At 46.6% G+C, this 15,048-nt stretch overlaps 2 protein-coding genes across 3 annotated transcripts in view; one reads left to right on the top strand and one right to left on the bottom strand.

Moving 5' to 3' along the window:
• The window catches only part of LOC137519254 (ubiquitin carboxyl-terminal hydrolase CYLD-like), a 152,565-nt gene that overhangs the window by 47,562 nt on the left and 89,955 nt on the right, over positions 1-15,048 (top strand). The window lies entirely within an intron of this gene.
• On the bottom strand, positions 3,269-3,877 carry LOC137518330 (heat shock protein 30C-like). Its single transcript, XM_068236021.1, has one exon. The coding sequence runs from the start codon at positions 3,875-3,877 to the stop codon at positions 3,269-3,271; it is 609 nt and encodes a 202-aa protein (XP_068092122.1).

The following is a 15,048-nucleotide window of genomic DNA, read 5'->3' as shown; positions in this document are numbered from 1 at the left end:
CTCCTGTGTGGCATCATGCCATTTGAACTGTGTAGTTCAGTGACACGGTCAAAAAAATCCCTATTTGCTTACAAGTACTTATAATTCCTAAGTCTGGCCTCTCTATTATAGGGTGTTTGCAAAAATCATTAACTTTGATAGTTGTCCTTTAACCTCTTGCCGACCGCTCCATGCCGATTGGCGTGAACAGCTGGGAATGGGCTTTGCAGGAGAGTGCGCATGCATTAGCGCGTACATCTCCGCTCTGATGATGCAGCTCTGCCCCGCCTTCAGTCTCCCAGAGAGCTATGTTGGTGGGGAGAAACGGGGGGAAGCACTTGTGTGCTGAGTTGTGCGGCCCTGCAGTGAGGCCTTAAAGCTGCTGTGGCCCAATTTGTGAAAAAAGGCCTGGTCATTAGGGGGGTTTAACACCGCGGTCCTTAAGTGGTTAAGGTGCCCATACATAAGACGATGTATTGGCAGATTGACCAATCAAATTTGATCAGAGAGAGATCTGTCGGCTGCTCATACACCGCAGGTGGATTCCCGATCGATTTCAGCATGCAATCTCTCAGGAATCGGCCACAAAGTATACTGCACCAGACATGGGGGGTGTACATTGGGGGGCAGCGTCGGTGGTTTCATCATGTTCATCCTGATTTTGCTTGTTATTACCACTGCGTACGCGATCGACCATGATGGCCGGACATCCTGCAGCATGTCCCACACACAACCAATTTCTGGTTGAAATTGGTCGCACTGTCGATCGGGCATGCTCTTGGCGGCACTGATATTCATCCAATTCGATAACCATTATCCAATCAGATGGTCGATCGGCTACCAACTCGATAGATGTATGGCTGCCTTTATACTTATCCACTAAAATAATTGCCCACCACATCAGGCTGGCATGTCATTGGCTGCAGAGACTTTCTTATCAATTCAAACTACTGTAATGCTAGCTACACACAATGCAATTTTCTGACAGATTTACTGTCAGATCGATTATTTCGAACATGTCAAACTTGATTTACAATTGATTTTTCAAACAATTTTTTTTTCATACTGCAGCCTGTCCCAGCCTGACTGCTTCTGACTTCTGGCTAATTCCTGATGTTTCCACACAGGCCCCTCCCTCTCCCCTCCATATAGGGAGAGCACATGGCAGTGTGTGGGAGGGGCCTGTGTGGAAACCTCAAGAATAAGACAGAAGGGAGGAGGTGGAGCCCCAGAGCTCTGAGTGACATCAGCAGTGCTGGAGCTGTGAGGATTGCACTGGAGAAGTCTGGAGTATTCTGTGTGTGTTACAGAGAGGCCGCACCCTCCTTACACAACCAGCTCCGCCTCCCCCTCTGCTAAAACATCAGCTGTGTGACTATCGGGGTTACAGGAGTTTATTCCTCCTGTTCTGATGTATGGAACACTAGCTTTAGGAACATGACTGACAGAGCAGAGAGCCAATAGGAAGAGCCCCCCCCTCCCCCCTCCTGCTTCTCTCTGTTTGTTCACTCACTTTGTTCTTGGGAGGGGCTAGATTCCCTTCGCCCCAGGGCTTTTTCCCACCAGAGCCCGTTTTCTGTGTTGTAACGCAAAGTCGAAACTTTGTATTAACCAAGGTAAAATGAAAGTCCATAGACTTTCATTGTACCTTTTACACCCGACGTTGCGTTTTGGTGCGTTGCAGAACAAAGCACCCGGGAGCTTTTTATCATTGGGAGCTGGCGTTTTCCCGTCGGGTTGAAGTAATTACTACCGCCACTGATTGCATCCCACCGCTACATCCCGACGACACGCCGCAGGCTATTCAGCGCTTGCAGGAGAACGGCTCCTGCATGCGTTGTACATGTGAAAGGTTTCAGGAAAGATTTCCCTTGCAGCCCTTTAGACATTAACCCTTTAGCTCCCTGTTTGTAAATGCCCGAGACGCAAGTGATGGAATCCTCTAAGCATGGCATGTGTAATGTTTATTGAGAGTTCATCAAAACACAGGCTATTAAATAAAATGTTAAGAAAGGCGGTACTTACGTATTATCCCGTCTGCAGAGTTTGGCAGCTTCAAGTTCTGTTTGCTCCCCTACCAACATCTAACCATTTCTGGCAGGCTGAAAGTCCTGGCTTTCCTTTGCACCTGGTCCCGAGTCGGTGCAATGCCCCATTCAAACGTTAAAGGGTTTAAAAGAAGGGTGTCTGCTGCACTTGGTTGGAGAAAGCCTGATTACAGAACTACCAAAGGAAACCGACCACTCGGGAGGTCCTCTCATGAGCAGCCCAGCTACACCCCCTGGTCTCCTCTCTCTCTGTGTTACTGGCCGGGGCTGGAGACTCCATTCCACTGTGCTCTCTGCAGCCAAGTGCAGGGGACACCCCTATTTCAAACCCCCTAACTTTTGAATGCAGCATCGCACTGACTCGAGACCTGGTGCAATGGAAAGCCAGGACTTTCAGCTTTCCAAAAATGGTTAGATCTTTATAGGGGAGGAAACAGAACATTAACAAGAAGCTGTCACACTCTACGGACGGGATAATACGTAAATACCAGAATGGCTAAAGGACAGATTCCGAGGGACTAGCCAGAAGGGATGTCTCTACGTAACCCTGTCACAGCACACACATGGGAGAACCTCGCAGCAACACAACACAGTCCTTCTCTGCAGCTGTTACTGAACGTCTTTGTGAATTGAAGTCATGTTTGTCTGTAAATTACTGAACTTCTGCCGCACCTGTGAAAATCTTTATGAATTAGAAAGCAAGAGTCGCACAGCCCTTTATACATTGGGGCCATTGTCTATCAGGGTATTATTGATGTCTTTGCCTCCACTGGGCAGATTTCCCTCCCTTTCTGTGCTGGTGACACCCAGAGCTCACAGCAAAGGGGGGAATCTCCTCATCAGAGACACAGACAGCAGTAACAACCACTATGGAGGCGGAGACAGCACACATGTAGGAGGAGCTATCTATGAGCCAATCTACTTCTATAATACACAGAAAGACATAACAAATCACAGTTAAACTCTTTATTGACAAAATACATGCTTAGAACCATTCAAGAAGTAATAGACAGAAAAAAAATATATGCAACATTAAACATTCCAATTTAAAAACAAAACAAAAACAGTTCTAAAACTGAAGTTCCTCTGTAAGATCCTTATCAGCCCTATGATGTAATATTATCAGAAATAATTCTGGGCTGTGTCTCCCTGCTCTTGCACTTGGCTGCTCTGGATCACTCACCAGACAATGCTATACAGTCCTGTAGTGAGATAGATATCAGTCCCATGATGTGATGTGATCAGGAGGATGTCTGGGAGTTGTCTCCCTGACCTTGCACTTGGCTGTTCTGGGTCTCCCGGGTGAGGGGCGGGCCTTCTCCTGGGGTCATAGTAATGGGGATGGATCTCTCTTTGGCAGGGGGCAGGGCCAGGCGAGGGGCCTGGAAGTGGAGCCGCCCATCCTTGGACAGGAAGCACTGCAAGTCCTCAGGACGGACGTCTTCTGGCAGCTCGGCTTCTCTGCGCCACTCTCTGTATTCCTGGAAGAAGCCGCCAGTCTCTGTCTCGCTTTTCTTCTGATGTTTTCCCGCCACGATCAGTCTCCTCCCCTCCGTCTTGACTGTCAGCTCTTCTGGAGAGAAGTGACTGCCATCCAGACTGAGCTGGAAGTCTTTCCCATCAGCGCCTGTGTGGTCCTCCATGGTGGGACGTCCGCTCTGAGCCGCTCTCCTCCTCCTATCCATGTCATTAGCCATGAGCTGGAAGGCTTGGGAGAGATGCTGCATTCTCCTCTCCATGTGGCTCCTCCTCATGTCCTCCTGCAGCTCCTGGAAGAGGAGGCGTGTGGCTGGCCAGGAGGTGAGCTCCTCGGGGGTCTCCCAGTCCCGGAGAATGCTGATAGGAAACATGTTGCTGCGCTGCGGTGGCTGCTGGTCACAGTTCAGGTGTCTGCCTGTGTGTCAGTGTCTGCTGTCTCTCCTTATACTGCAGCCTGCCCCAGCCTGACTGTCTATATACTCCCAGCTCTGACCTCTGGCCCCTCCCACACACTGCCATGTGCTCGCCCTATATGGAGGGGAGGGGCCTGTCCTAGCCTGACTGCCTATATACTCCCAGCTCTGACTTCTGGCCCCTCCCACACACTGCCATGTCATAGCTCCCAACTGTCCCTTTTTCGGAGGGACAGTCCCTTTTTGGGAGCCCTGTCCCTTTTTCACCCTCATTTGTCCCTCTTTCAGGACTTTGTCCCTCTTTCTATATAAATATGTATATTAATATGCTAAAAATGTGTTTAATTGACTCTAAACTTTATTTCCATCCTTTACATTGATATATTACTAATTTTAAAATGTTACTATGAAGGAAAATTAACCAAGATAGAAAGGACCAGTGTGATTTGAATTATAAAACAACATATATTTCTTATGAAATCTTTATGGTATGCGTGGCTAGGGGCGTGGTGGGGGCGTGGCAAGGGGTGTGACAGGGGCGTGGCTTAAGTGTCCCTTTTTCTCATCTCAGAAAGTTGGGAGGTATGCCATGTGCTCTCCCTATATGGAGGGGAGTGGGAGGGGCCTGTGTGGAAAGATCAGGAATAAGACAGAAGGGTGGAGGTGGAGCCACAGAGCTCTGAGTAACATCAGCAGTGCTGGAGCTATGAAGATTGCACTGGAGATGTCTGGAAAATTCTGTGTTATGCTGTGTATGCACAATACAATTTTCTGTTCTATTTACTTGCCAGATTGATTTTTTCCAACATGTCCAATCTTAATTTCTATCAATTTACAGATGTCCTATCGAATTTTTGTTTCTCCTTGACCAAATGGCTGGAGGAGCATTTTCATGCAAAGGTATTTAGGAATCTCTTAGCAGAAGTTCCTCCAAGCACCCAGGTCTTTATCCTAGTTTAACAAGACCACCTAGAAGGTTTATAGCCCCATCCTTCATATCAGCTCAGATATGAGATTGACAGAACCAATTTAAGGTACTCCATCCCAGACATTTCGGCTTCAATCTCAGCAGGCTTTGTCACTTAGCTCTATAGCCTGGAAGATCAAAGGAGGTCATCTTCCAGCTGGCTCGGCTCAGAGAGCAGATGACCTTACAGTGAATCTTAAGTGTCTATAATAATCCATAAACTTCTATATTTGTCTTATTTCCTGTGTTGCAAAGCTGCCAGGTCCTTCAAATTCGCAGAGTGTGTTGGACTTTATGTACAGTAGGTAGAGATAAAGTATGAGTCTGGCACTCGAGCAGTTGACTGGATAAGCAGCTGGATCCTGGTTAAACAACTGTGCTCACCATCACATATACAACTCAATATCGATTAGGTTAGAAGAAAAGTCGATCGGGCACCAGTTGAAATAATCCAGTTTTACTTTTTAATCCAATAGGTACATTTTACACATAGGAGTAGAAACGGTCAGCCTAACAGCTGTTTCACAGGTTTCCCTGCTTCTTCAGAGGCCAAAAAGTGGGCCTCTGAAGAAGCAGGGAGACCTGCGAAACAGCTGTTAGGCTGACCCTTTCTACTCCTATGTGTAAGATGTACCTATTGGATTTAAAAGTAAAACTGGATTATTTCAACTGGTGCCCGATCGACTTTTCTTCTAACCTAACCGGTGTTGGACTTTACGTGGCACTAGTTCTGAGAGGTTTTCAGACCAATCAGGCTTCCAGGACAGGAGTAAGACAGGTTCAAAGTGGCCCTTTAAAACTACAGGGTTCCCACCCCTCATGTTTGATTTCACCGTTGTTGATAATTCCTGACCGACCTAAAAATGTTCTTAGCATAACCTGTACGGTTTTAGAGAGAGGGCACATAACATAATTTAGGTATATTTTCTGTCTCCATGAGAAGGTTCTGGCTCTTCTCAGGTTCCAAGAGGTGTGTGTGATCCATGCCCTCACTCCTCCTTACTGAGCGAGGGGTATAACCATGGCAGAGCACAGAAGTTCAGCGTCCTATACTTTTAATCTGACGTTGAATTACCATTGATTATTTCTCACAAAGGTCTCTGGCTGCATGGCAATCGGCCACCTTGGACTTTGATTGCCGCAAAGACTACCAATAATAGTATTTTGAACTGTATTATAAGACATTCTATTTCCTTTTCATCTCTACCAATTTCTATCAACCCAATCTGTTCTGACTGACGGGGATATTTTTCTGTTGGTTGTAAAGTATATTTGTGTGTATAGTTTTAGAATAAAAGTAACGATTGTATCGTTCAGTCTTGTGCCTGTTCTGGTCATCTGATTGTTGCTACAAAGGATCTGACCTCCGAAGAGTCATACTACCGCATTGTTTATTATTTTTTTATAAACTGTCATTTTGCTAGTTAGGTTTGAAAATAACCATTTCTTCCTCAGAGAAAAAGCTAGCGGGGGTCTCCTCTCCCTTTGAAATTCGGAGAGTGGTGTCAGCGAAATTACCAGATTTCCAGCGTGAAATCGATATTTTTATTTTAACGATTGTACATACAATTGAGATTATATGTGTATGGGCACCATCAACCAATCTTAACCGTTTACTGTGCACACCGTGGATTTGCCTCCAGAAGTCTCTTGTGCATGAGACCTGATTGGCAACTGTGGCCTAGTAATACGGGATCAGTGAGCGGCACATTACATCGTCGGCAGCGGTGCGACCAATACTTAGTGTCAGTCTGTTCACCGTATTTCTAGCCATCGGAAGTGACTAATCCCCGGATGGTAACGGCAGCAGATTAGACGGAATTGGCACACTTCGTCACGTTATCATCGGCGATCCAGCAACTGGTCATTTTAACATCATTTAGACAGGATCGTGGGGCTGGATTGTCACACCAAATCGATCAGAAAAGTGATTGGAATTAAGATCGGACATGTTGGAAAAAATGCACCTAGCAGGTGAATGTAACAGAAAATTGTATCATGTGTGCCTAGCATTAAAGAAAGGCCACACCCTCCTTACACAACCAGCTCCGCCTCCACCTCTGCCAAAACATTGGCTGTGTGACTATCGGGGTTACATGAGATTGTGCACACCCTTCATTCTTATACATATCCACTAGGCTACAATAATTGTATAATAAAGTGCCAAAACACGTGGTGACATCACTGGCACGCTGGCAAACGGGTGTTAGCCTGCTGCCCTCCTCCACCAGGGACTAGGATCACTGCCGGTCACAGCCCTTCCTCCAGGCATCACCTTTGATGTTTTATGGGCAGAGTCCCAGACATGCTTTTAACCACTTAAAGGACCACTATCGCGAAAAACATAAAATGTAAAATGCATGTAAACACATACAAATAGGAAGTATATTTCTTCCTGAGTAAAATGAGCCATAAATTACTTCTCTGCTATGTTGCTGTCACTTACAGTAGGTAGTAGAAATCTGATAGAAGCAACAGGTTTTGGGCTAGTCCATCTCTTTATAGGGGATTCTCAGCACGGCCTTTATTCTTCTAGGGACACTGCCTGAAAAGGATTTATACAAAGATGCTGCCCAGCCTCCCTGCTCACTGCACACTTTTTTGGCAGTTAGACTGAGCAACTGCCATACACGAAGTGCTTTTGAAAATAATGAAAACCCTGAGAATCCCCCATGAGGAGATGGGCTAGTCCATAACCTGTTAGTTCTGTCAGATTTCTATTACCCACTGTAAGTGACAGCAACGTAGGAGACAAGGCATTTACGTCTCATTTTACTCTGGAGGAAATGTACTTCGTATTTGTATATGCTTACATGTATTTAGAATGTTACGATTTTTGTGATAGTAGTCCTTTAAGGACCACAGGCTTACACCCACCTAGTGACAAGGCTATTTCTTACAAATTAATAGCTCGCTGCAGAGCCATACAATTGAGCACACAGATGAATCCCCCTCCCCCCTTTTCTGCCCACAACTTTCTTGTTGTGCAGAAGAAAATTATTATTCAATTCAAACAACTGTAACATAAATAAGATGCTGAATAACAGATACTCCTATATAACTAAACCTGCTCAGCTCCAACAATCATGGATGAGACAGCTTCATCCATCTTCCCCGGCAACACACAACTTTCCCCCCAGCAACCTCTCCCCCTAACACAAAATACAACAGCAGAACAGCCAATCACATCTCCTCTCTCCTCCTCCCTAACCTCAGGTCACAGCGAGGTCGCACTACAGCTAATAGCAGCCGCCTATCAGCCTTCACTACTTCATGTTCTACAGGAAGAAATCCAATTCCAGAACTTTATTATTATCATTATTTTATTAAAAAGATCAGCTGCTTGTCAGTCTCACAGTGTTGGTAGAGTATTTTTATTTTAAAGAGACTCTAAAGCAACATAAAATCCTTGCTTTTACCTTTAATTATGCCTTTAATTTTGTTAAGCACTATGGCTAGTGCTAAAACGCTGCATCCCTGCGGCAGAGCGAGGGGATTATACCCCCCAAATCCCCAGGGCTAAAATCAGGGAGCGCTTCCTGATAGAGGAAGGGCTTTGGGCTGTAGCTCTGCCTCTACACGCATCAATCCCTCTGATCGCTGCCTCTCCCCACCCTCTCAGTCTTCCTTCACTGAGAGGGGCGGGGGAGAGGCGGAGATACGCCGGCAGATTGAAGCGAATAGAGGCAGAGCTGCAGCTCAAAGCTCTGCCTCCCTGGGCAGCAAAATCCATGACCAAGATAGTTGTGGATTTTGTCCTGTAATTAGGGGGTATAAACCCCTTGTTTTGCCATGGGGATGTGGCGTTCTAGCACTAGCCATAATGCTTAATATAAATAAAAGGTAAAAGCAAGGATTCAGAGTCTCTTTAAGGCCCGGTTCACACTTGTGTTGAAGTGGCAAACGAAGCAGTGAAAACGGATCTGATCACCAGTTGATCAGATCCATTTTCTTTCCGTTGCTACTCTGTTTCCGTTCCACTGTTTGCGTTCCTTTTCCCCACATCCCCCTCCCCCCCCCCCCCCCTCCCGGCCCCACCCCAAAGAGGATTTTGCCCTTTAGAACGGTCCATTTCTTCACTAGTGTGTACTGCCCCACCAGGTGTCACTGCATAAAGGGCGACATCTGGGCAGAGGCATAGGTATAAAGGGGTGGTGTATCACGAATGGGATAGAGCAACGACTGGTCAATATGAAGAAGCAGACGGCCAGACGGGCTAATGTGCAAAGTGCGCAGTGATGGGAGAACTCCCCACTCCGGGATGCATCTTCACCCTACAAGATGCTCCTTTTCTTCTCCCTCCACTGCGCACTCTGCTTGGGGAATGGGGGCCGTCTCTGGCCACCTATGCTAGAATAATCAAATGGTCACCTATACTAAGGAAGGTCACCTTTATGGGATTGGACACCTGGCTACCTACACAGGGAGGTCATGTGAATAAAACATGAAATTTCTCTTGGATTTGGGGGATCTTCACCCCTTTACTGTCTCCGCTAGTGTCCTGGAGTCCCATCCGCTCGTGGTCGCGCTCTCGTGGCCGGTAGTTCTGCACCTGTGCAGAATGCTCATGGCCACGGGCGCATGACCGCGAGTGGAAGGGATCCCAGGACACTGGCAGAGAGAGCGGAGCTGCGGTGAGGGACACAGACTTCTAGGGACTGGAGGAAGCCCAGGTAAATCTGATTTTCTTTTATTTCACTCGTATGAAGTGATATGTCCACTTAGTCTACGCCACCTCGTCAAGATCCACCATTATTTTAAGTTAATGAGAATCTAAATTTAAAAGAAGAAACCAGAGGGGGAGGGATGGCTCTGGATCCTATAGCTCCTTCCCACTCCTTTCCCAATGCCCTCCTTGCAGCGGCAGCTCCTCCATTCCAATCCCCCGCTGCAGGGGACTTTGGAAGTCTTCGGGAGTCGAGTCCTCCCAAAGACAGGCGGCTCCATACTGCACATGCGGGAGTGCACAAGAGAGGGCGCACGCGCATGCGCAGTGTGGAGCAGCCTGTCTTCGGGAGCACTTGGGCTCCTGAAGACTTTCGTAGCCTCCCTTCGGTGGCAGGGACAACAGCATTGGACTAAATTGGTCGAATGCTGCTACTGGGGAGCCAGCGCTGGAACGGGCATCGGGAGAGGAGAGGGTAGGCTCATTAGGACCCAGAGTGCCCCTCTCCCTAGGTAAGTATCTGGATATTTTTTTTATGTTGATTCCCAATGACTTTAGTGATCTGATCATTTAGCATATCATCCCTATGCTTTATAAATGTTCATATAACAATGTGTGGATATCTAAAGATGGATTATGAAATGACCTTTCATCTGTTATTTCAAATGATCCGGCTTTCAGTGTGTACGCAGCTTATCACACACAGAATGTTCCAGACATCTCCAGTACAATCCTCACAGCTCCACCACTGCTGATGTCACTCAGAGCTCTGTGGCTTCACCTCATCCCTTCTGTCTTATTCTTGAGGTTTCCACAAAGGCCCCTCCCACTCCCCTCCATATAGGGCGAGCACATGGCAGTGTGTGGGAGGGGCCAGAAGTCAGAGCTGGGAGTATATAGGCAGTCAGGCTGCAGCATAAGGAGAGACAGCAGACACTGACAAACAGGCAGACAGCTGAACTGTGACCAGCAGCCACCGCAGCGCAGCAACATGCTTCCTATCAGCATTCTCCGAGATTGGGACCACCCTGTGTATGTCTGCATGGAGACCCCCGAGGAGCTCACCGCCTGGCCAGCCACACGCCTCCTCTTCCAGGAGCTGCAGGAGGAGATGAGGAGGAGCCACATGGAGAGGAGAATGCAGCATCTCTCCCAAGCCTTCCAGCTCATGGCTAATGACATGGATAGGAGGAGGAGAGCAGCTCAGAGCGGACGTCCCACCCTGGAGGACCACACAGGCGCTGATGGGAAAGACTTCCAGCTCAGTCTGGATGGCAGTCACTTCTCTCCAGAAGAGCTGACAGTCAAGACGGAGGGGAGGAGACTGATCGTGGCGGGAAAACATCAGAAGAAAAGCGAGACAGAGACTGGCGGCTTCTTCCATCAATACAGAGAGTGGCGCAGAGAAGCCCAGCTGCCAGAAGACGTCCGTCCTGAGGACTTGCAGTAGTGTTGTCCGGATCATGAACGATTCGGATCTTTGATCCGAATCTATTTAATGAGTCGATCATCCGAATCATCAAAATGAACGATTCGGATCGCAAAAGGGGCGGGGCCAGAAGCGACACGCCCCCTCGCAGCGGGCAGCGGGGTCCTGGAAGCAGAGCTGAGATGGATCGCTCTGTTGGATGGGAGGCAGCCTTGCAGGGACAGCAGGTAGATAAGAGAGAGGGGACATGGGTGCCACTGCCAGATATGTGTAGAGCACACATACTGGCTATAACGTGCTGCCCATTATAGGCTGTCTGTTCCGTAGTGCTGCACAGTGATCACATTGGAAGCAGAGCAGAGATTGATCGCTCTGTTGGAGGGGACTCAGGGGAGCCAGCCTTGCAGGGACAGGTAGAGGGGACATGGGTGCCACTGCCAGATATGTGTAGAGCACACATACTGGCTGAAACGTGCTTCTCATTATAGGCTGGCTGTTCCGTAGTGCTGCACAGTGAACACATTTGAAGCTTTTGGCTCAGCACAGCTCAGTAACTTTGCAGGCACTGTGATTGCAGCGCAATATGATCCTCCTGCACTCGGCACTAAACAGCTGCACTTATCTTCTGGGAATGCTTTCCTTCACTGTGTGACGTTTGCATGGAAAGTACACAGATGAGCATATAGGTGAAATAAATACATGTAAAGCATATGATTGCAGCATGTGGGTATTGTGTGCACAAACATTTCTGCTCTCTGCTCGTCCCTCCTCCCTTCTCTGTCCACTCCCTGCCCTCTGTCCATCTTCTCCCCTTCTCTGTGTGTCCACTCCCTCCCCTTCTCCTGTCCACAGCAGGGAAAGACCTGTCCTGCTAGTCATCTCACCCCGAATGCTTCGGTAGTAAAATGATCCGAGATTCGGATCAAAGATCCGGATCTTTTCAATGATCCGATTCGAATCATCCGGATCATTGAAAAGATCCGAACTTCCCATCTCTAACTTGCAGTGCTTCCTGTCCAAGGATGGGCGGCTCCACTTCCAGGCCCCTCGCCTGGCACTGCCCCCTGCCAAAGAGAGATCCATCCCCATTACTGTGACCCCAGGAGAAGGCCAGCCCCTCACCCGGGAGACCCAGAGCAGCCAAGTGCAAGAGCAGGGAGACACCTCCCAGAAATCCTCCTGATCACATCACATTATGGGACTGATATGTATCTCACTACAGGGCTGTATAGCATTGTTTGGTGACCCCAGGAGAAGGCCCGCCCCTCAGGGCCGGGCCGAGGCATAGGCTGGAGAGGCTCCAGCCTCAGGGCGCAGTGTAGGAGGGGGCGCAGAATTCATTCAGCTGTCATTCCTAATTGTGTTTGAAGCAGATAGAAATAAGAAAAGGGGATACATGGCAGTGACTGCAAGCCAGATAACTAGATATTAAGGTGTTGGGGAGGTTGTGGGCCCTGTGGCGCCTCTTAGTCTAATAGAAATCAGTGTGTGACGGCTGGGGTGGGAGGCATGGGGGGCGCACTTTGGTGTCTCAGCCTTGGGTGCTGGATGACCTTGTCCCGGCTCTGCCGCCCCTCACCCGGGAGACCCAGAACAGCCAAGTGCAAGAGCAGGGAGACACCTCCCAGAAATCCTCCTGATCACATCACATTATGGGACTGATATGTATCTCACTACAGGACTGTATAGACCCAGAGCAGCCAAGTGCAAGAGCAGGGAGACACCTCCCAGAATTCCTCCTGATCATATGACATCACGGGACTGCTAGGTATTTCACAGAGGGACTTAATTTTGAGAGCTGGGTTTTGTATATGAGGGGGCTTTTAAATTGTTGCTTTAAAATTATTCTCCTGTCTTTTTATTCTTCAATGATTCTAAGCATTCATTTTATCAATAAAGAGTTTAGCTGCAATTTGTTGTTTATTTCTGGGAATTAATGTTTATCTATCTATCTATCTATCTATCTATCTATCTATCTATCTATCTATCTATCTATCTATCTATCTATCTATCTATCTATCTATCTATTGATTCTTCAATAGTTCTAAGCATTTATTTTATCAATATAGTTTAGCTGTGAGTTGTTATGTCTTTCTGTGTATTATAGAAGTAGATTGGTCCATAGATAGCTCCTCCTACATGTGTGCTGGCTCCGCCTCCATAGTGGTTGTTACTGCTGTCTGTGTTTCTGATGAGAAGATTTCCCCCTTTTCTGTGAGCTCTGGGTGTCACCAGCACAGCAAGGGAGGGAAATCTGTTCAGTGGAGGCAAAGACAACAATAAAACCCTTATAGACAATGGACTTTATTCACAAAGCTTCTTCACCTGTTTTCCTTTCTTTTCACAGCAACTATGTTAGTTAGTTTTTAAGCTCCCAAAGACCAAAAATATATGATTAACCAGTTCAGCACCACAGTGTCAAAAACCTGCGGCTGCATCCGAGCCACGTTCACCTCCCATTCATTCGCCAATAACTTATCACAATGAATTGATCTATATCTCGTGTTTTCCGCCACTAATTAGGCTTTCTTTGGGGGGTACATTTTGTTAAGATTTATTTTTTTCTAAATCCATTTTAACAGGAAGATTAAGAAAGAAATGAAAAAAAATCATCTTTTCTCAGTTTTTGGCCATTATAGCTTGAAATTAATATATGCTACCATAATTAAAACTAATGTATTTTATTTGCCCATTTGTCCCAGTTATTACACCATTTAAATGATGTCCCTATCACAATTTATGGCACCAATATTTTATTTAGAACTAAAGGTGCATTTTTTTCAATTTGCGTCCATCACTATTTACAAGCTTATGATTTAAAATAATATAATAATATACTCTCTTGACATGCATATTTAAAAAGTTCAGACCCTTAGGTAACTATTTATGTTGTTTTTGTTTGTTTTTTTATTGTATTTTTTGTTTTGTTTTTTATTAAAAAATGTATTTGGGTAATTTTGGGTGTGGGAGGAAAACAGCTAATTTTAAATGAAAAATAATGTAATTGTTTAATAAAAAATGTGTGTGAATGCAGTTTACTATTTGGCCACAAGATGGCCACAGTCAAAAAAGTCCTGGATGCGCACAATCTCGCATCCAGGAACTAGAAAGAAGACGGAGAAGTTTTCTGGGGGCAGAAATACAGCGCTCTCTGATTAGAAAGGTAATTCTGCGGGGAACTTAGATCGGTGAATGGGAATTATAGTCCCATTCGCTGATCGGGGGGCTAACAGCGGGCGGTGGGAGGGCACGCGGGTGCGCACCACGCAGCAACAGCAGCAGTGCCTATGCCAGTGCCTCTGGACTATGCTCATCCAGTTACGCTGAACTAATTAAGGTAAGAAAAGTAATATTGAAATGAAGTTAATCAGGAACAACGTACTTAGAGTGATTATCTTGCTAGTAAATGTGCTGAAAGGTTATTTTTATTAATTAGGTTATAAATAAAACATTCATGAGAAGTTTTATGAATAAGAGCCCCAGTGGCATACCTAGGGAATTTGACACTCGTGCTGATTTTTTACAGACCCACCCCCCCCCCCCCCCCCCCCACCCCCACTGTAGAAGATGTCACTGCTATATAAATACATAATAATAATATGGTAGGACATTACACTATGACTATGGTAGGATTAGAGTGTGAGCTCCTCCTGAGGACAGTCAGTGACATGACTATGTACTCTGTAATGTGCTGCAGAAGATGTCAGTGCTATATTAATACACAATAATAATATGGTAGGACATTACACTATAACTACGGTAGATTGTGAGCTCCTCTGAGGACAATTAGAAAGGGGGACATATGAAAGAGGAGGATGCATAGCAAGAGGGGGGATAAAGAGGTAGAGGCACAAGACAGAGAGCCTGGTATGAGAGGAGAAATGTCAGGAAGATCTCTCACCAGGACTGCAGACATCATCAGTGCTGTTTGGCAGGGACATGCTGTTAAAATAAGCCACTGAAATCTGAAAAGAGGAAAGTGTCAGGGGAGAAGACAACAAGGTGGGAGGGGGAGCTGGGAAAAGAGATAAGATTACCTGCAATCAAGCTAATCTAAATTGCCTGGA

Source organism: Hyperolius riggenbachi, chromosome 5 (genome assembly GCF_040937935.1).
Source record: "Hyperolius riggenbachi isolate aHypRig1 chromosome 5, aHypRig1.pri, whole genome shotgun sequence".
In the NCBI taxonomy this organism is placed as follows: domain Eukaryota; kingdom Metazoa; phylum Chordata; class Amphibia; order Anura; family Hyperoliidae; genus Hyperolius; species Hyperolius riggenbachi.
Note: the sequence above shows the minus strand (reverse complement) of the source record. Positions and strands in the feature narration are given on the sequence as shown.